The sequence below is a fragment of the Rhipicephalus sanguineus genome, chromosome 1 (assembly GCF_013339695.2).
Source record: "Rhipicephalus sanguineus isolate Rsan-2018 chromosome 1, BIME_Rsan_1.4, whole genome shotgun sequence".
NCBI classification, from domain to species: Eukaryota; Metazoa; Arthropoda; class Arachnida; order Ixodida; family Ixodidae; genus Rhipicephalus; species Rhipicephalus sanguineus.
Window position 1 is genome coordinate 317,384,775 of NC_051176.1, and position 23,093 is coordinate 317,407,867.

A 23,093-nucleotide genomic window follows, 5' to 3' on the forward strand; every position below is an offset into this window, starting at 1 on the left:
ACTAATCGCCACGAAATGGGAGCTATAAGCGGCAATAGCGCGAATAGAGGCGGTGTCCTACGACGCTTTGTGCAACTGTACAAAAACTTCTGAGACGTTGCTGTGTTGCACATGTTCTCTCGTTGAAGAAAAATTGCTAAAAATTGCACGTTAGTGAGTATATCAACAAATAATTCTTTACGCCAGCGCATAAGAAGAATATGAAAATTCATTGCAGTTTTACGTCATCTACGTATACACCAGGGGTCTCAAACTCAGCTTATAGCCAGCGCGTCGCAGTCGCGAAATTTAGTTCCAAGGGCCGGGACAGTGAAGATGGTGGGATCGGGGGTCGGAGAGGGCTTGAACAAAATGGTGTCGCCATTTGAAAGGAAGTCTTTCCCATATTTCATATATAGGTCATTTCTGAAAGGGATTTGGAATCAACATTCGAGAAACATTGACACCGATGTACACAACAAGTGAAATCTGGACGTGGATTCTGAAATTAAGAGTTTTTGTTCCACGGTTATGTTTCAGCACATGGTTACCACCGTTCCTCACGAAAGGAATGCTTAAGACCAGTCATATCTGTGTAGCTCACGAACATACTTATTAAGAAAATAAAAACAAATGGGACGAAGACGATCATGTGTGCGGGCCGGACCGCTAGCGAAAGGTCTCAAACCCCTAGAATACACAATGCCCCCCCCCCCCTCAACAAGAGATATGTTGCTACCAGCGTTGTTGCTGGTGTACACCTGTCCGGATATACGGTATTGCGCAAACCGTCTTTTATGGACAAGGTAAAAGTCCACATTGGTATTTGCGCAGTCGTGCGAAGGCTTGTTATTGGATTTATTGTGATTATATGGCAACCCACTAGTTGGTCGGCAAGCTGGGCAGCGACTCCCACCAATTGCAAAAATGACAAGCAAGAACCACTGTCAGTGAAGTGAATAAAGAGTTGTCCTGTGAAGAAGCTAAAACAAACCGCAATAAGTTGTTTCGGAGAAGGAAACTGATGTACTTTGAGCAAGAAGGGCAAGACTTTTGAGATACTAACAGACGTTTCAATCAAGCGAAACAAAATAGGTCAGAGTTAAGAAATTTTCAAGCAGACATTTTCGTGCATAGGCGTTTGCTGCTACATTATATGTATCTATAATAACAAATTTGAGATTGTATCGAAGTATCTTAAGATACAACTCCCGAGTATCGTATCGGATACAATTATTGCTGCAGTATCTTGTATCTGTATCTCCAATACTTCTTGCCTGAGTATCTTGTATCGTATCGCGATACAATTTTAAAGTATCTTTGCCCAGCCCTGATAACACATATGCGGCTCTTCAGCATATATATGTGTGCGTATAAAATTTGTACAAATCTTTAGTATCATTTTGTAACGTGTCGCTCACTAAAAAAGTTACGCCAGTCACCTATACCCGCCGCATGCTTCGCATAACATCGACTCCCACGGTACGTGGGATCTGCCGAATTTTTTTATCATTGGTTCTTCGCCGTTCGTCAAAAATTTTCGGTGTGCCTTAAAAGCGCGTGCTTGTTACGCGACGTCACAAATTTTTATTTATTTATTTATTCAAAATGCCTTACAGGCACATTGAAGGGCATTGAGTAAGGGGGGCATCAATATTTAAAAAACAATAAAGAGGAATACAGACAAAAAGCAAAACAAAGAAAAATAAAAAAGAATAAAACAAAGATTACAAAAGCAAGATGGAACAACGTTATACAATACTAGAATTCAATGAAATCAGGTTATCACGGAATGTTTCACGATTAGGGATGGATGCAATGTGATCAGGAATATCGTTCCAATGTGCAATGGCTCGAGGTAGTGATGATGAGTTAAATGCCTGCGTGTGTCCATGAATGCGCATGAAACTACGTGCGTTGTGAATGCGTCGGGATGTGCGCACAGGAGAATGAAGTGGCAAACAATGAAATTTATCACTATAAATGTACCTGTGAAATATCGTGAAATTTGTGAAATATCGTGGCCTTAAAATGACGTGCGTGCACAAACAGCTCATTACTATTCTGAACAATACCTAAACATATTTTGGAATGGACGGACACTGTTTCATTCTGAATGTAGTTCAAGAAGGCTGCCCGCCGATCACATTGGCAGCGGCTGCTTATAGGAGCTGGTGAGATGAGTTCCTATGAGTATAATGAATATTTTCAATTGTATAGTATAACGATGTTGAGCTGTTTGTGCGCGTGTACAACTCTGTGAACTCATTCTTGCTGAGAGAGAGGAAGAGAGGGAGAGAAATGAATAGCGCTGCGCATCTGTGCTTCTTTACTGTCCGAGTTGTATTTGGCCTTGTTCAAGTCAATTCGAGATGACTCAAGACCAACTAGCCCGGCTGTCACTTCAGTCTCCTTAGTCGAGAAAAACCAGATCGCGGGATCGAATCTCGGCTGCGGCGGCCACACTTTCAATGGAGACGAAAATGTTTGAGGCACGTGTGCTTAAATTTCGATACCCCCTGCAGTTGGTCGAAATTTCCGGAACCCTCCACTACGGTGTCTCTCCTTTCCTATGAAAGAAAATGAATTTCGTGAAAAAGGAAGAGGGTCTGATCGGTCCATGAGAAGTTTACTGGTTCCTTCCTGTATTTGCGTCGTCGATTATGTAAATTTCAGGCCAGGTACAGTAGAATAAAATCATGACAGAGTGCTCTAAGGTTAGGAACCTCTAATAAGCATTGTCTGCAATGCTCTAGCGCAACGCGCTCTATAGGCGGCCTGCACCGCAGAGAAGCGCGTGGTCGTGAGACGTTCTCCGCAGCAGAAGCGCAGGACAAATTTCATAGTTAAGTGCTTGCTCTGTAGAGGCAAAAGTGCTTTATGGTTTCCCAGTGTGCAGCCGACAGTGACCACTGTCGCAAGTGGGGGGGCGGAGCCCCCCAACATTTCTCACCGAGGGGGGGGGGGGGCGCTAGCTTACCCTGCCCCCCCCCCCTCCCCCCGGTAGGTACGCTTATGGATCGAACCTGCAACATGCGAGAGAAGTGAATTGCGCACGGCTGGAGTCTGAACATGGCTGTGACACAAGCGGTGCTGAATGGGATGTTGAATGCTTGTGTTCCGTTGAAGAAGTAACTCCGCGTTCCTGACTGTGCAAGTAACAACGACGGTGTAATAGGCAGTTTTAGAATAGTGTACCTCAGGGGCGCAGCCAGAAATCTTTTTCGGGGTGGGGGGGCACCTCCTTAATCAAAGTGGTGGTCGGGCAGACAGACGTGATCGAGTGCCATTTTGAGCTCTGTATGCCATGGCAAAAAAAAATTCGGGGGGGGGGCACGGGTCCAATGTGCCCCCCCCCGGCTACGCCCCTGGCGTACCTAGGTTAGCGGTCCTTGCGGTCGCCCGCTATCTCCGTGACTTAACGGGGGCTCGCAAGAGGTTAGCGTACGACGCTTGCGTAGTGGCGAGAAACGCTAACGCAAAGCTTTGCGTATACGCTATTCTAATACTGCCTAATATGTTTGGAAACCATGAACACTTTAAACATGCGGTTCCATGCAGGCAGCGATGGCGCTAATACCTAGCGGCCTACTATTGCGGCAAATCCGTCAGGCTGGCTCAATACGTACTATCTTGGAGTGCCGTTCAGTTCATACGTCAATTCTAGTTCATGCAGTTTTGTGTAGCACGCACATCATTTCGAACAGCTGAACAAGCTGAAATATAACCTATCACACCGCGGCAAATGATTGGGTGGCGAGAATTTAGCACTTTCCATCGTTTGGGAAAGCATTTTCGTCCGTTATCCATTTCAGTGCAGCTCATGACCTCATCCGGTGAAAGTGGCACGGGCCGTACGTCCACACGTCCTATCTGTTCCTTCGCTAACAAGAGGGTTGACGCTCCCCCGGGTGCCATCTTGAATCGCGCCGCGCGCCACGTATAATTCTTGGGCACTGCGAATTGCATTACAAGAAACATGGCTTTCCGTGCATCATTTGTTTCAATTAAACAAATACGAATCTTCTCGACTAGCGAAGTGGGTAGCCGGACTTCCGGTTCCGGTGTTGCGGCATCGGATGAAAATAACGCCGGCTCCGGTGAAAACCCGAATTACCTGTGGGAAACCACTACGTGGACCAACTTCGACTATCGCATCGCGTTCGTAAGATCACCAGGATAAAAAGGACATCAAGTTTGAAGCTGTAAGCCCGGTATTTAATTATTTACGGCCGCTTCAAACTCGTAGGTCTAGTGGCCCCTCGCGCATGCCTCGCATCAGGATACGCCCACCGCAGACGCCCACCAGCTGCCCTCCGGCAGCTCCCAGGAGGAAACAATGGATTCGCACGATATGCAGGACACCACTATTCATGAAGAGGGCGACGAGAGCATCTCGAGTCCTTGGATTGAAGTCACCCGCCAGGCAAATCGCGGTTCGCCTCCGCCGCAACGCCACTCAGCGATAGCCCCAGATGAAACGTCACCCAAGTCGGCTCTCCGCCGAGGCTAAGGACCACGTCAGCCTAAACAGCCACCGCTTCCGATGGAGGACTGCAAAGTGGGAATCCGCCCCCGGAACGGGCTTTCCTTGGCTAAAATCAACCCCATGCATCTGACAGCTGCCATAGCCCGCAAGGCTGGTATCCCAAACAACCCCAAGCCCTTCCAACTTCGCATCGACGAAGAACAAAACGACATCGTTGCGAGTACACCGCCTCCTGCCAAGAAAAGGCTCTCGAAACGCTACAGCAGATCAACGTTGGAGGTAACACGTACGAAGTCGCGGTCTACCCAGTCGCACCGGACAATTCCTGCAAGGGGGTATTCTACATTATATGAACAGACTGCTCCGTCGAGGAAGTCAAGGCGGTAATCGAGGCACCGGGCTACGAAGTCCTCTGCTTACGCCGCCTAGGAAGCTCCTCCGCTCTAGTAATCACCTTCAAGGGAAAAAAAGTACCGTTTTATATTTATGTGCATCGAGTGCTCACCAGATGCTACCTGTACAAACGCACGGTAGCGTACTGTACAACGTGTCACCAGTCCGGTCATCGCGCAGACGTCTGCCCGAACCCTCCGGAAACTCCGAAATGCAAGGACTGTGGTGTGACTCTCTCCGGGGGCCAACATGAGTGCCACCCACGGTGTGGACTATGTGACGGTGCTCATACCACGGCCGCCAAGACATGTCCGCAGCGGTTCCTTCCGACGGTGAATCGGACGAAGCCTGCGGCACAGACGTCTCCGCCACCGGCCCTCGATCCAGGTCCCCTTCACCGGGTACGGGGAAAGGGCAACCGCATTCCAGGTCTGGGTCAAGGCCGAGCAGGGACCCCACCCGGGGAGCCCCCAAGGACAGAAGTAGCTCCAGGAAAAGGTCTAACTCGAGCCGGAGGACCCCTTCTCGTCAACGGACACCCAGCACTTCGAGAGGACAGGGAGGAAGCAGCTCGCAGCAGTCAAATTTAAAGGTGAGCTGGGCTGAGGAAACCCCTCCCGAAGCTCAGGATACACTCACACAAACAGTGGTCAGATTGCAGGAAGAGAATGCGCAGTTAAAAAAAGAGCTAGCTTCTCTCCGCACGGCTCTCCAGAACCTAACTACTAAGGTAACAAATCCAAGCCCTGCTCCCGCGGTGCTTTCACCTCCACCAGAGAAGCGTTTTTGCTACAGAAATACACCCACCAAGGCTCCAAAACCAACCACCTCTGCAACTCAATCTCTCCCGCTTGCGCACTCTCAATCGGTTGCTCTCCCGAAGCCATACGCGTCGAAGGGCACGGTATATGAAATCAAGACTATTCTAGCAGCTCAAGGCCAACAAATGCAGCAACAACACCAACAGACACAACAACAAATACAGCAGCTCATAGCGGCCCAACAAGCACAGAACCAGCAGGGTAACGAAACACTACAACAAATACCGTCACACCTTATGAGACTGGAGGAGCGGTTCACTGCCATTGAAGCATCCTGGGCCAAGAGAGGCACGGACACTGCAAACACCGACCGCGCCACAGGTCAAGCCGCCCATATTCAGGATGGATCAGCCTAATTCGTCCAGAGTTCGAGGGAAGAATATTACAATATGGCAGTGGAATTGTCGCGGATACAAAAACAAGCAAAGCACGCTCACGCAATACTTAGCGTGTACGGAACACCGCCTCCCTCATGTGATTGCACTACAAGAAACGAACACCGTTGCTGGACTGCCCGGATACAAAGTATACAACAACGAAGCAGACAACAGCCTCCACTCCTTAGTAAGCAAAAAGGTCGTGGCAATCCAACACCCCCTCGAACAGACAACTCCTGTCGGTATTTTAATCGAAATAATCCCCCAATGCACGAAAAATCTCACACCGCTCTTCCACTTGAATGTCTACTGCAGACCGAAATGCCCGCCCTCAGTCCTGCAGAAAGTAATGGAACAAGCCATGCGAAAGGCAGGAAACAACCAGTTGGTCGTCACGGGGGACTTCAACGCGGCTCACACGCTATGGGGCTACGCTTACTTGAACCCGCGAGGGAACAGGCTATACGCGCTGATAGAGGAGCACGATTTGACTCTCGTCACTGATCCGAAGACTTCCACACGAATAGGAACGAGTGTCACCAGGGACACAGCTCCAGACCTCACCTTCACTAGAAAGACACCACGCGCCACATGGAAGCACCTAGACGAATACCTAGGCAGTGACGATGCCCTCATTGCGACCACCATTGCGGGCAGAGATTACAGCGTCAGAGTAGGTCAAGCCAGGCTCACAGACTGGACGAGCTTCCGGAGCGAGCGAAGTAGCAGGTCAAACGCCACAGAAACGGAAGCAAATCTGGATGTCCTAGAGTGGACACGACAGCTGCAGGCAGACATTAAAAAACTCACCAAAGTGCTCAAAACCAACACTGTCACTCCCGGCATAGACAACCACCTACTCCATCTCTGGGAAGCTAGAAGGGGATTGCTGCACAGATGCAAGAGACAAAAACACAACAAGAGGCTGAAACGACGAATAGCGCTACTCACGGAAGAAGCAGAAAAATATGCAGCATCACTGTGTAAGGAAAACTGGCATTCTCTGTGTGACAGCCTGCGGGGCTCGCTCAGCACAGCCAAGGCTTGGAGACTCCTTCGGTACATGATAAACCCATGTAATTCAAATACCGAATCCAAACATGATATGGCCAAAGTAATACATCAATTACCGGGAAGCGTGGATGATCTGTTGATTGCTCTCAAACGCAAGTACCTGCTGGAGCAGCCTACGGAGCTTCTTCCAACGTATTCGGGCCAGCCTAACGCAGGATTGGACGAGGATATACAACTGTGGGAGGTCACCGCAGCCATACAGAAGCTCCGCAAACACACAGCCCGGGGAGCAGATCAAATCTCTAATAAGATCCTGGCAAATCTAGACGACCTGGCGATATTGGAGCTAACAAAGCATCTCAACAACATCTGGAAATCCGGCAAAATCCCTCAAGAATGAAGACCGCAGAAGTCAGATTCATACAGAAGCCTGGAAAACCCCACAATATCGAAAACTTGCACCCAATTTCTCTTACTTCCTGTGTAGGAAAGTTGCTAGAATACATCGTACTGGACAGACTACAAGCCTACGTGGAAGAAGAAAACAAATTTCCCCACTCGATGGTCGGATTTCGCCCGAATCTCTCAACCCAAGACGTACTGCTGCAAATCAAAGAAGAGGTAATGACACCGGCCACATGTAACTCCCCCACGGCCATCCTTGCATTAGATATGAAAGGAGCGTTTGATAACATAAAACACACGACCATACTTTCCAATCTCAACGCACTGGACTGTGGTGCCAGGACGTACAACTATATAAAGGATTTCCTGACACACCGCAAGGCTGTCCTGAAAATAGGAGACCAGGCAACAGACGCCTTCCCTATTGGGGGTTGAGGAACCCCACAAGGCGCCGTCTTGTCCCCTCAACTCTTTAATATCGTGCTCATTGGATTGCCCCCCACCCCCGGCTAAACGATATCCCAGGGATACAAGATGGGCTGTAAGCAGAAGACATTACCGTCTGGTCTTCTACGGGCTCCATGGGGGAGATGGAGGAGAGGCTGCAAGCCGCGGCCGATGTCGTCAACGACTATGCAAAGGGGTGCGGGCTGACCTGTGCCCCTCAGAAGTCGGAACTACTTGTTGCTATTCCTGGCAAAAAGCCCACATCGGATTCGTCTACAGTACGCATCCATCTAGAAAGGCACGTAATCTCCCCGTCTTCCTCCATTAAGGTGCTTGGAATGTACTTCCAGCAAAACAGAGCCATTACCATCCTTATAAACAAGCTAAAGTCGACGGTCGAGCAAGTCACACACATGCTGAGAAGAATAATATCCAAAACAAGAGGTATGGGGGAGGCAGATGCACTGCGCCTCGTTCAGGCCTTCATTGTCTCTAGGGTCACTTACTCTGTACCGTATTCATGCTTGACTAGCACTGACATCAAGAAAATTCACACCCTTTTGCGCAAGGCCTACAAGCGAGCACTAGGCTTACCGATCAGTACGTCTACGGACAAGTTGTTCAAGCTAGGGCTCCACAATACCACCGAAAAGCAAGTTGAGGCTCACCTGACCCACCAACAGGTACGACTTTCTACCACCGCAACGGGGCGAACCATTCTTGACAGACTGGGCATTAACGCGCCGCTTCAGCACCCGCCACAAACGACGGCTTTGCTACCCAAGAGCGTAAGGAGCCAGATTCTGGTTCAACCGCTACCAAGAAACATGCATCCCATCCACAATGAAGGAAGAAGGGCTTCAAGGGCTCAAATAATAACCAAACAGTACGGTAACCATCCACTAGTCGCTTACACGGACGCCGCCTTGTACCCTGGCAGGAGAGCCTCCACATCCATCGTCGTCGTAGGCAAAAAACACCAGACAAGCGTTTCCATCCCCAATGACAACCCAATCGTCGCCGAGGAAGTGGCCATCGCCTTGGCGATCGCACAGACGGCCGCAGACACCATCATTACGGACTGCCAACAAGCGTGCCGCAATTACTGTAACGGCAGAATCCACGAAACTTCGTGGCAAATAATCCATAGGGCCCCTCCTAGGAGACGAATTAAGATTGTGTGGGCACCAGGGCATCAAGGCGTCCCAGGTAACGAGATAGCGCATCTCACGGCTCGAGGATTCACTAACCGAGCCCCTGGCAGTGCGGAAGTACCCTGGCAATCTAACCCTCTAGTCTGCAAAGACGAATCTTCCCACACCCGCACAGAAAGCTTAGCGGTGGTCAAGACCACATCCTAAGAGCACTGCAAACCAACAGCTTTCCCCACTTTTCTAGATATTACCACTTTACCCCCTTCATGTCCTCCCCACAGTGCCAGTTTTGTGGAGCTCAGGGCAAGCTATACCATGTGGTAGGGGGTGTACACAGTCACCTATAAGTGCATCTAATTCCTACCACACGCTTGAGCTTCGGGAGCAAGCCTTAGCCAGCCACACCCTCGAAGACCAGCGCCAGCTGGCAGCGATGGCTGTCGACGCGGCGAAAGCCTATGGTTTCCTGGAATGGGGAGACCACTACAAAGACGATGCCTGAATGAAAACAAAATAAAGATGTTTATTCTGTCTCTTGTCGACTAGACCGTCCATCGAAAGGTGGAGGTATAGCGTTCTTTATCAATAATGAAATTAGTCTGAAGGTAAAAATTTCGTGCAAATGTATGTCTCCTGAATGCGAAATTTTTGTCTTAGATATTACCTAACCAGGATGCCTACCTTTCGCCTTAGTAAACGTATACTTTCCTGTGTGTCTACAAGGCGCGCTATGTTTCGATATGGCTGTACACTCATGATGTAAGGAAAAAATTCTAGTTGGAGATTTTAATTCTTGTCACGCGTATTGGGGTTTTAGAAGTCATCATTGAGGCTACGATTGTGGGAGTGGTCTAAAGTCAATAATCTGTCTTGACACATTGCTACAACTCCTAGATTTATTTGTGATCGAACCTGCTCTGCCTTAGACTGAAGCTTGTAAGTTCGGCTGTTTCTAGCTCTTCCTGGACAAGCCTGGACTGCGCCACCAACGGTGACCACTTTCCTATAATAGTTGCTATTGCGTACCCAATAATGCCACCATGTTCTCGCGCCTGAGTCTTCGTATCTTATAATAAATATGAAAATGACCTAAAAACAGCTTTTGCTTCTCACTCTGAGGACAGCGGGGAAACCAAAGCTATGAAAATTAAGCGCTGCAATCAAAAGAGCATAAGTGACGTTCGGGTGCCCCTTTTTCCGGCGCGAATCGACAAAGCCGGCTCTCGTATGTCGCTGATGGGAGGAGACGTAGTTAGCCTAGAAAATGCCGTTAGTTTATTCACGATGCGCAGTCGGCGCGTTCCGAAATCCGTCTCTCTCTAGACCGTCCCATCGCATCTCTTAGAAACTCCGCTGCACGGGGTCTTCTCAAGCTCACGGAATGCATTCTTGAGCGAGGGTCACGCTCATACGGTCCGAGAACGGTGCACAGATGCCTCCAGCCATCGAGATCTTCAGCACCATAGTCGTCGGGTCATAGCGCTCAGCAGAGTCGCAGTCCATCGTGAGCACTTTAGCCCCGTGCTCTTTGAGTCGACGCTCGCTGCGGTCGCTGTCTGAGTCCCCCGCAATGGCTTGCGCCCACGCACGGCTGTACGAGACGCTGACGAACATGTTTCGGCCAATACCACTATGAGTTTCCGTGGCGAAACCCCGCCGAAGCAAGCTGAGATGCATGCCGACCCCAGGCATGCGTCCGCATCTCGGTTTTGTTTATACAAGACGCATGCGCCGCGTCGCTCCGCCCGACATCATAAGAAAAGCATATTTTACTGTTGAATCCACCGAGAAAGCGCCTTAAAGTCAATGGTGGAATGCAGATTGCTTACAAGATAACCGACGATGACAGGCAGCTTGGAAGCAGCTCATTAATATTCAGTTCCCAAAAATTGGTCAGAATATAAATTTATTGCAGCTGGACTTAAGCGCACTGTGGTCCAAGCTAAATAAGATTATGACAGAAGACGGTATCGTTTCCTTCCGAAACCTAAAAATGAGAAAGCTCCGTTTCGATATATGAGATCTTGTAAAACCGTGCCATCAACAGTAAACATTCATTATGAAATTCCATCGTCGGAGCAAATGACTAAATCTTTTGAGCTGATTGGTAAAGATCTGAAGAGTAGATTCGCATCGACTTTGCCAAACAATTGGTAAAACACTACCGTAACGAGTGGCTTTGGAAACATTACACTGCCTGAAGTGTCCCACGTTATTAGATATTTACCCTCCTCAGCTCCTGGTTCTGATGGAATCACAGTTCCTATGACAAAAACTTTATTCAAGTTATCTCTCTGTAATGTCCTTAATGGAATAAACTATTCTTTAAACGACACCTGGATTCCTTACGAATGGAAAACAGCGAAGGTAACTCTCATACTAAAAAACCAAGGATCAGGTTATAACATAGAAAACATCAGGCCCATCTCTGTGACGGTCAGACTCATAGAGAAGGTTCTACATGGCAGAATAACTTTTGGGGTGGCAGATAACATTATTAAAACCAAATCAAATAGGTTTCCGAACAGATTGTTCAATTTGGTGTGCCCATGCCGATTGAGAGAACCAAATACAGCTAGCTCGCAAACGAAGGCGATTCTGCGCCAGTACCACTAGACATTGCTAAAACATATGACAGTGTCAAATATTACATTTTACTGAATGATGTACAGAGTTTATATTTTCATGGACTCGCTCTTCATGGACTTATTGTAAATTGTATGAGCGGACAAAGAGCAGGAACCCAAGGAAACAAATAACAGGACAGACGCTGACTTAAATTTGACAGCAAAACTTCTTTGCAGACTAGTTGGTTCATACTTGTAAACTCGCCCTTACTGCGCAACCAGCAGGAAAGAAGAAGGGAGACAGGAAAGAGCGCAGTTGCGCTCTTTCTTGTCTCCCTTCTTCTTTCCTGCTGGTTGCGCAGTAAGGGCGAGTTTAAAACTGACGTTAATTGGAAATTTTTATCACGAGAGCATGGACTCACACACTTACAGCTCCGGTTTGTAAAGACATAATGGTATTGAGCACTACAATTGTTCGACAAGAAAAAAACAGGAGGAAACAACATTATTTTCCACAACAAAACCCTGAGTCTGCTGCCATCTCTTGGATGCGTCAAAGGAGCGGAGCCACGTACTTTCCCTCTTCTGCGTGGGCGGGCGTTGCTGGTCGGCACGCAGCCCGACGCGCATGCCGCCGGCACAACTTACACAACCGTCCGTTCAAATCTATACGAAATAAACAACGCATATCGGAACATTACCCGCCACGGTGGTCTAGTGGTTATGGCGCTCGGCTGCTGAACCGCAGGTCACGGGGTCGAATCTCGGCCGCCGCGGCGGCCGCATTTTCGATGGGGGCGAGAATGCTTGAGGCCCGTGTGCTTAGATATACGTGCACGGTAATGCACCGCAGGCGGTCGAAATTTCAGGAGTACTCCGCTACGGCGTCCCTCATAATCATATCGTGAATTCGGGACGTTAAACGCCAACATTTATTATTGCCATATGGGAATAATGGCGTTGCCTGAATGCAACTGCGGCGCTGTCTCTTTTTTTAAATATTTTTCCCTGATGCGTTTAAGTAATCTTCAATGCGATGATATGAGAAAAAAAAAGAAAAATTGACTGAAAGAGCGAAATGTTAGGAAAATAAAACACGTCTCACCTGGTCGTCCATCATCTTGAGGTACTTGTTTCGCTTCTCCAGCTCATCGGACAGAGCTCTCGCCTCTTTACAGTAGCTGCCCATGAAAAAGAGCCCGAGCGGGAACAAGTGAATAGTATTGCAAGCATTGTTCTTATTATTTTGCTGGTGGCAAACTCTTCTCAATGTGGAGCATGCACAGAAACGTGCTTTGCGGTTTCTTTCTGTTGCAAATGGAGCATTGGATAAGTACGCAGAGACCGAGCATGGTGCTTCTGTTGAGTGATATTTGCGCTGCAGCTTCAATAAATATCCTGAAAATGAATTACTCAACATATGTATATATGCCTCAGATATCAATGTCCAAAAAGTTGTGCCTAAGTTGGCTGCCGAACAATGCTATGCTCATGCAAGTGTGATGTGTATGCTGCTGTGTCGACCGTTTCGGCAGCTACCCACATTTCGCCTGCTTCCGTAGGGGTGAAGTCCTCTCAATATTGATTTAAACAGAACAGTTTTGATGCGACAGTTTTATTAAGTTATGCACTCGAAAACTCTTCATCTTTAAATATTTTATTACCATACATGCGGGCAATCTTGCGAAAATCCTTCGGTTCACTCCGATCGATACCTAAGGGAGCATAAGAGCTACGTTACATGTTTCTGCGAAAGGTCCAAATCCTAGATCAGTCAGTATACCTACACTGGTGTTCATTAAAAAATACACGCAGTGGCGTAGCAGTGGCCTAGCAGTGGCGTAGGCAAAAATTTGTTTCGAGAGGGGGGGGGGGGGGCACGTCCTTGATCCGACATAGGGCCAGGGCAGGTAAGTGTTGTCAAGTGTCATTTTGTGCTCTGTATCCCACAGGAAAAAAAATTTTTTTTTTTGGGGGGGGGGGGGGGTGAGCACGGGCTTGGTCGGCCACCCTCTGGCTACGCCATTGCTTCCCCGCAGTGTTGCGCACAATCTCAATTTCCTGCGTCCATTAGATATAGATGCTCTATGATCAGAAGGATTCATCAGAAAGATTGTCCACCTTCCTAGGCAAGAAAATATCGAGTAGAGATCACTGACTGCACTGGACAGCAAGTTTCTATTGGATAGCAAGCTTATGTACCAACGTCGTGAGCCAGCATTGGTGATTCATCTTTTTTGACATTCAATAAGGCTCCACTGATGTTCCGTATCGGCCTTTCGGGTTCGTCAAAAAGTTCTGTGATATCCTCCCTTGGTCGTGCATTGCATATCGGTAATGCATTTAAAAACAGGGGCATAGCCAGAAATTTTTTCGGAGGGGGGGGGGGGTTCAACCATACTTTATGTATGTTCGTGAGTGTGTTTGTATGTGTACACGTATATATATTCAAGCAAAGTTGAAAATTTTCGTAGACGGGGGAGGTGGTTGAACCCCTCCAACCCCCCCCCCCCCTCTCTTGGCTGCGCCCCTGGTACGAATATTTCAATTAGAATTTCAATGACGAAATTGCCACGCGTGCTTTCACGTAACCGACCCGTTTCACGCATAGCCACTGTCTTGCGCGTGCCCCGCCGGAAATTCCTGATTGTATTGGATGTTTTGATTAGGTTGAGTGCGCATCGCAAACAGTAGAGATTATTCTGGGACTAACGCAGTCAGCAGCGATAAGCCTGCAATCTGCGATGCCGCATGTATAAATGCCGACGCGCTTTACGTTGATCAGATTACTTGACGGCCAAGGACTGTTCTCGCCGTTACCAGGCTGCAGCGTGAATCGCTTGTACGTTGACTATTAATTTTCCGGGCACATGTTCGCCTAAATAAGACGTTATGTATTTCCCAGTTGTGCTGCAGCCTTCTTCACCGTCCCAACCGCGTGAAAATATACTGTGGAAAAGCCATTGTCGCGTGCAACGTTGCTAGAACAAACGTCTAGTAACGTTGGTCGCGTGAGCCCGTGACCTGACCAGGCTGGCATGCTATACGACTAGGAAATGAATCCTTCCACAAGGAATGTTTCCATTCGAAGTTTCCAGTGCAAAATGGAAAGGAAAGTGAATTCAATTAGCCAGAATGAACTTTATGCAGATGCCGTTCTTGTAGAGCAGTTCTCATGGCGCCTCTTCGTTGCTGCAGCGAAGGCAAGGGGTTGCGCCCCCTCCGAAACAAGCAAGAGAGCGACGCCTCTTCGTCCTTACAGCGGAGCTATGGCTAGGTAAGTGTAACTCGTAGCGAAGCTTCCATAGAAGCCCATACGTTCAAAAAATGGCTGCTCATCAGCTGTTCATGGGGCTTAGCGCCATCTGTGTGAGGAGGGAACATTTACGACGGAACAAAAAAATAAAGCGGATATGACGCAATATTTGGTAAAAAAGTGACGTCATTTTGTTGGCACTAGCGCGAAATTTGACCTCAAAATATTTTTCTTAGGCCCCTGATCGCTAAGGACTCGCGCATCGGCGAGCCGGCAAGCTCTTGGCGAGCGCGTTTGAAGCCAACGCTAGCTTAATATCGATCCGTGACTAAACAGCGGTGTTTACGTGTACCGCCGTTCAATTCGCCTTGGTTTTACCAGGAAACCTTATTCTTGGAGCTTTTATTCTGCGTTAGTGTCATCTTCCACAGCGTGAATAAACTAAGCAGCAGCGTACCGCTCATGTTTGCAGCGTTGCTTATTTGCTTCGCACACGCGCAGGGGACTTAAGGAGCACATTGCATGTGTGCTTCAGTTCTAACGAGAAGCAATGACGCCTGGTCACGCCAAAATAATGATACTTCAGTTTTATTCAATGGTCACAATAACGCAATTTTATCACACCCTACACAATGAGCAACAAATGTCGTAATAAGCACAAAATGGGCTAACACTACGTGCACTATGTTTTGCCTTATGTTCCGATAAATTAATCTTACGTGTAACGTATCAAGACATGCGAATTGTAGCGCGGCAGATAACTTAGCGACCTGCTCACCGATAACGGGAAATATAGTAGGCACCGCGTGTTCACGAAGGATACCGGGCAGCAGGAATACTGATCCATGAAAATCCAGCAAGCACACTACTCAGAACCACTGCCCCGGTGTCTTATCTACAATAGGAGGCTTGCCAGGCATACGCGTGTTGCTATTGCATCCTTGGAACACCACATCGTTTCCGCGAGTACCGAGGAAAGCGTTCGGCGCGAAATTTTAGTCGCGTCGTGCCGTTGCCAGTTGAACATCGTAGCCAACACGTTCACCAACGATGAAACGCACCTCGCAACTTCGCACACACCAAAATCAAATTATCATCACAATAATTCACAGAACGCATGCAAGTGCGAAACACCAGAACACGTGAGGGGGCGTGTCGTCGCAGACGAACTTACGAGCGCGCCTTTCCATGCACTGCAAGGGCTGCACTGAATAACAATGACGTGCGCCTCCCTTCAGGGGGTGCTACGAAAAAAAGTTTTTCGTAATAACTAAACACTGTCACACATTCTTGGCACATTGCACCTACATAATATTGTTCAGGAATAAATGTCACTTGTAAAACAAAAAGATTTCTTCGCCCTTGAATAAAACTTGGTTTTTCGCTATTAGTGTTTGTTCACTCCAAACATAGTCGCGCTTCTATCGCAGCACCCATAACTGCCCTTACTGGTGTCGTTGGCAGTAGTACTGTTGCAGTAGGTTCTGAACCGCTTTTCGTCCGAAGCTTCGCGACCTAGTTGGATCGACCTTGGCTAGGATCGGGAAAAAATGTGTCCTACATCTTGACAAAAACCCACAAATCCAAGCGCCATCCCCGGAGGCGCCGCGAAAACGGTGATGCACATCACCGCCACCTCCGAGAGCTGGCGTGACGACGCCACGAGCCCTGGAGTTACTGCATATGTACTAACGTTAGGTATCAGAGTTCAGCATAGTTCGGGCTAGCCACCACAGCTATGCGGCGCAACCAACGCCGCAACCAACGCGAAACTTGGAACGAAAAGTGGTCCAAAGCCTATGGCCACAGACGTCAACGCACGCCGTACGATTGAAGCGCGACTAGGTGAGGAGAGGTCAAATAACGAAAACCGTAAATTCAATTAGAATTTTTTTCGAGTACTCTTAATTTTGTATATGCCAAAGTAAACAAGAACTTACCTTTACGGTTTATCTGACCCTTGGCAAACTAGTTTATTCCCTCATTGTTTTTGGTCGAGCTCCATTAATGGGGGGGCGTATGCAGGAAGTCTGCTATGTGGGCCTGTGTTTACTTCGGCGCTTTGTCGGGTCAACGAGGCATCACTCACTTTTCGACGGTTGTTTCGTGCGTACCTTCCGTTTGTTATTTATTTGCTAATGTCTTGTTTACTGGCGTGACACTTCAGAGAAGCCTAAGATTGCGCAGATAACCGCTCCTGTCAAGAGTATGAAGTTCGGCATGCTGGTAATGCATAACTGATAATGCATAACTGGTAATGCATAACTGGTAATGCATGTTGGTAATGCATCCCGGCCGCGGCGGCTGCATTTTCGATGGAGGCGAAAATGTTTGAGGCCCGTGCACTTAGATTTAGGTGCACGTTAAAGAACCCCAGGTGGTCGAAATTTCCGGAGCCCTCCACTACGGCGTCTCTCATAATCATATCGTGGTTTTGGGACGTTAAACCCCAGATATTATTATTATAACTGATCACGTAGCGCAAAATTGACACTGGATAAGAGCGCTCGTCTTCGTCCCTCTCTTGTCCAGTGTCAAATTTTGCGCTACACTCTAAAAACTGAAACTCCTGCAGTGAGAGTTATAGGGCTGCGTTACTCCCACAGATCTCATTATACTCTCTCTCAGGGAGGCGCTTTACCCTCTTTTGCTAGGAGGACTGAAAACGCCTTTCACTCCTCCTGGCGAAAGAGAGTAAAGTGCCTGTTTCACTCCCGCATCCCACGAGAGAGTAAAAGGTTGTTTTACTCTCTTGCCATATAAGAGCTTGTTTCAGAGCTTGTTTTAGTTTTGCAACTCCAGATATAAGGAGCTGTAAAGAAAAGTTCGTGCAGTCTAATATCTTTGGCAGTAGCTCAATCGATGAAGTGACGGCGATACATTCCTCGTCAACTTATCGCGACGAAAACCGCTGACATGCACGAAGAATCTGCGATCATAAATGTACGCGATTATACTCACACGTACGCACACTCTGAGTCAGGTCCTAGTTATAAACTGACTAGAGGCGGCACCCCGCAGCATACGCAATAAAATGCCGTGGACAGAAAGCGCGAGAAAAACAAAGAAAAAAGGGGGGGGGGAGTGCTCTTACGTTTCGCCTTTAAAACGCGACAGTGATATTCGTACACACACACACACACACACAGGTACACGCACAAACACACACTATCGCCTTCTCAATCGATAGCCTGCCTTCGCTTCTCGATGGAGACATATACACAGTGCCGCAAGGAAAGCCAAAGTGCAAACGCCCTCTCTCTCTCTGCATCTACCTCGACTTTTCGCTCACGACCAACCAACGCTGCTCCTTCGCTCAGAACCAATGACGCCGACGCCGCCGACTATGGAATTTCTGCGAGACGAGCTCTCTATCGCGTCACAAAAATATATATATAAACGCGACTTCCTTCAAGCGGCCGCTAAACGGGAGGGTTGTTACATGAGCCGCCGAGAGAGAAACACGACAATGCAACCTTACGACCCATGCCCGAGCGAGGAAAGACATAATAACACACACACACACACACACACACACACACACACACACACACACACACACACACACACACACACACGCGCACGCACGCACACCAGGAGAGGAGAAGCGTGCGTGCTAAATAGAGGTGTGCACGGGCTCCGGGTAGCCCGAAAGCCCGACCCGGCCCGCGGGCCGGGCTCAGGCGGGCCGACGTATGTTCACCTCGGGCCCGGGCCGGGCTCGGGCTACTTGGAGTTTTATCGGGCCAGGCTCAGGCCCGGCGCAAAGCCCGACTCAAGCCCGAAATATAGAGAATGAGCGGGAATTGTTTTCCAGCACGCATACAGCGCCTTTTCCGCGACCGCCCTTTACCGCTTTTCCTTTCCATTCGCTACTTTAAACAAAAGGGGAGCAGGTAAAGCACTGCCTCTGTTGCACTCCGACAAACAGAGAAGTAACACCACCTGAGCTAGTGACGGCGCCACGCGACTGTTCGCGTTAGATTTAAGGCCAAATCCCATATGAGTGAAAATGCACGCGACAGCGACGAGCGACCCGACGTAGATCGCCTTCGTGCAAGCTGACGCTTGCATGGGCATACCCAATACACGTGACGGCTTTGGCGAGCGAACTTCATTGTTGCTGGCATGAGGCCGTCTACTTGTATTTTGTAATCTGTGTAATAGAGACTGTTCGTCGTGTGTCGTTTCATCATATTTGATATGCTCAATAAAATGCCAAATTACCGGAAAACGATGTTTTGTTTTCGCAACGAACCTTCAAAAAGCCGGGCCGGGCCGGGTCGGGCCGGGCCCGGGATTGTGTTTTCTTACGTCGGGCCGGGCCGGGCGGGCTCGCAGCCCTTTGCCGTCGGACTCGGGCGGGCCTTTGACAAAGTCAGCGGGCCCGGGTGGGGCTCGGGCTCGGTAATACGGCCCGTGCACAGCTCTAGTGCTAAAGTCGAAGTCTCGCCGTCGCCCGTCGCTGCCTTCGCCATTTTCTTCCGTTGCCCGGTCATCGAAGTTTCCGAATTGCTCAGCTGTGTCGGCTGTGCGTGCCCGTGTCTTGTGTGTGCGCGACTGTGATCTCAACGCTGGACGTGAACGGAATTTAGCGACAGCAGTGCAACATGCCGTACTGTGAGCGTGTTCGTGTTGGTTTCATGATGGTCTGGAGACTCAAGCGTACTTGCACCTTCGTGTATGCGTGTTCGGCCAGCACCTGGTTAGGCACAGTCGGAAATGCGAACGGTAAGTGGTGCTTCTGTGTTCTCAGTTTCGCGTCGCTCACGTGTGTAGTGCTGCACAGTGTGTCGCGTGGAAAGTACAATAAAAAGCAGAATGGAAAAGCATTACGCGCACATACGTGTGGTGCCTGATGCGCGTTTAAAAAGCTTTTGTGAAGGCACACGCTTCGCATGGCCATTCTATCGAAGAGCGGGTACGCCTCAATGAAGACAATTTGTGCTATACAATTTCTTTGCTTGCCATCAAGCGTGAATGCGGCAGCATGCTTTCAGAAAATATAAACAAGCGAGAGGCCGCGGTTATCACTCCGTCATGTGTGCACTAAGGCTAACTTTTGTTTTCATTTGATTCAGTTGTAGTTGTCAGCCTCGGTTGTACGATGGTTGCGGTGCTCGGCTGCCGACCCGAAAGTCGCGGCTTCGATTTCGGCCGCGGCGGTAGCATTTCACTGGAGGCGAAACGCTAAACGCCTGTGTACTCTGCGATGTCAGTGCACGTTAAAGAAATACAGATGGGCGAAACTTCCGGAGCCCTTCGTCGCGCCCTTCACTTTTTTAGAAAAACGCCTATTGTCATAATTCATTTTCGGTAAAACACCACCCCTCCATCAGGATGTCGCTCCCCCCCTTCCTCTGTGGCTACGGGCCTGACGTACGCTATTCCAAAACTCCCTAATATTAGTAAGTGGGAATACTTTTCGATACCAATTTTGCATTGCGCACTTGGTTCGTCTCTAAGACAAAAAAAGAAACAGCATACCATATATAAGGTAATAACGTCATTAGGTTGGACTAGAACGAATAAATTATGCTGCAGAGATATGATTATGGCCATATTATGTGAAAGTTGTCCGATAAGTGACAGCGTTTATGGTGAAGCACGTGCATTTTACGATATTGTCACTTAATTAGTGACAATTTTGTGACATAATTAGTGACATCTTGAACGTTCCTGGATTTCATGTGAATATTCTCATCGAGTTGAAGATGTGTGAGCTGTGCCAGGCTTATTCAGTCACAAGAGTGCAAGTCAGCTCAATGCAATACTGATGGCAAAGGGACAATCATTAAAAAAATGTGACTCTCATAAGACTATTATGAAGCTTTGAAGCAAGGCTAAGCAGCCATTAAACATTATCACAGTTAAAAAAACTAATATTCAGCAAGAACAGAACAACTTTCGTCATTTCTTGTGGTTTACTTCTGTAAGTCATATGTAAACTTCCTACCTTCATGCCTCTTGATGAATGTAAATATTGTGTTCAGTCCAGCACCAGAAGCACTAGACAATCGCACCCAGATCACCAGATGACTGTATCGCAAATTCTCAATGGATGCGCTGTTGTGCACCTTCTCCATGCTTTATCATGCTTTGTTTTGAGCTCTTTCATTAGCATGATGCACGGCAAACAACTTAATTTATCAGAAACTCAAATGCTGTGTTTTTGTCGAAATGGTAGGTGTAGAGTGAACTTGCAACCGCAAGTATTTGCTTTCTAGTCTCGCACAGGCAGTGAAATTTGTGGTTGCCTGTAGTTGTAGGTTATGTTGGCTGTAGATTGGCTGTAGGTTATGAATGTTTGTGCAGTTGGCAACACTGCACTACTAAACTTGATGTGTATACATGTAAATGCTGCAAGACTTAAAATGAAGGAAGTAAAGAAAGAAACAGATGGGAAGAAGACAGGCAGGTTAGCCAGTTCCTAAACTGGCTGGCCATGCTGTGCAAAGGAAGAGGGTACGAGGAATAAAGGATAATACAAAAGAAACTTTACAGAAAAAGAACAAAACAGGAAAGAGGAGTATGATGCCTCGTAAAATCTCTCTCTAAGCTCACTTTTGCGTAAGAGGCACAGCAGCACTTTCAATGCTAACATGAAACGGGAGAAGCAATGAAACAGCTCTGACATCTGTTTTCCCTGAGATAAAAAGAAACGCTTTATCTACACTGCCAGTTTTGTATTATGTACTGAATTAGTTCTTGGTGTTCGAGTGTATTAGGATAAAGAATTTAGAGTTAAAAGATTGTTTCGTGCATGGACGTCTAACTGAATTTATGCCGGTTATCTGAATAAGGTATTGGTGTGCTTTATTACAGCTGTTTAGTACAGCATGAAATAGTGAGTCACTGCAAAAAATCTGTACATTTTTTTTTTTCTTTGCAGATGGTGCTCAAGATGGCACATGCAACGCTGTGCAGCTGTGGACACCAGCAGCTTGATAAGAACTCTTGAAGCTCATCTGGATGCTTCTCAGAACCTAAGAAGTTGAAATACCTCCAGCCACAAATTCTTGGAGGAAACCCGACGTTTCGAGACCGGCTCGGTCTCTTCTTCAGGGGTGACTGTGCTGATCAGGGGGGCTTCGTCGCAGCTTGTTTTTGGCTCCGCCTTTCTCTTTCCCTCACGTTCCGGAGGCCGTGCACGTAGATCGGAGGCATTGTTCCGAGGGACCGGTTCACATTCGCAGGTGTGTTCTGGATGTGCCACGACTCGAGTAAGAGCCTCCTTCCCAGATTCCTTTCCGTTTCTATGATGGAAGCGCCCTCGAAGTCAATTTTGTGGTCGTGCTTCTCGCAATGCTCTGCAAGGGCACTGCGTTGTATTTCCATCTTTCTGACGTCGTTTTTGTGTTGGCGCATTCATTCCGGGAAGCACTTACTCTCGCCTATGTAGCTCGCTGGACAGTCAGCACATGACACTTTGTAGACCACGCCCTGGTGTTGCTCCCGGGATGGTCGATCTTTCGGCCGCGGTAGTAAGCGAGCGAGCGTTGAGGCCGGCTTGTGAACCACCGTGACCCCAGCTTTTCCGAGAACCATGGCGAGCTGTTCGCTAGTTCCCGGAAGATACGGCATGACGACTCGTTGGGCTGGTTTCTTCGATACCATTGTATCCGGTGGGGTGGCCAGCGTGGGAGGAGGGTCACGTGTGTCGTTCGCAGATGCGTCTCCGCGGTGGGGAAGCTGATCTCTCCGCATGCGGCGTGCCACACGGCGGATGAAATCTGTCGTGTATCCGTTCTTTCTTAACTCGGCCACGACCCTCTCTTCTTCTCTCTTTCTCTCTCCTTCTGATGTGCAAATGCCTCTTGCTCGTGAAAAGAGTGCCGACACCACGGAAGCTTTGTGGACAGTGGGGTGACTCGTGGTGAAATGCAAATACCTGCCGGTGTGCGTTGGTTTTCTGTACACCGAGAAGGTCATGCGTTCGCCTTGTCGTCGTACTAAAACATCGAGGAACGGTAGCGCTCCGCCTGGTTCTCTTTCCACCGTAAACTGGATTGCTTGGTCGACGGAGTTAAGATGTTCGAGGAAGCTGTCTACCTGTTCGAGTAAGCTGTTACAGCTGCGAACCTCGCAATGGAGCACGTAGAAGAGGCGGCACTGCGTTCCTTTATTGAAAGGCCGAAAGTATTTGTGAGGTATGTGGACGACTGCTTCTGCATCATAAAGAGGACAGCGG

General features: G+C 48.3%; 1 protein-coding gene across 1 annotated transcript in view; it reads right to left on the minus strand.

Annotated features, from left to right (window-relative positions):
* Positions 1–23,093, minus strand: part of LOC119379464 (protein FAM184A) — a 628,470-nt gene that overhangs the window by 278,964 nt on the left and 326,413 nt on the right. The window contains exon 6 of the mRNA XM_049411992.1: positions 12,752–12,827. Within this exon, the coding sequence (XP_049267949.1) occupies positions 12,752–12,827 (76 nt within the window). The remainder of the gene's footprint in view (positions 1–12,751; positions 12,828–23,093) is intronic.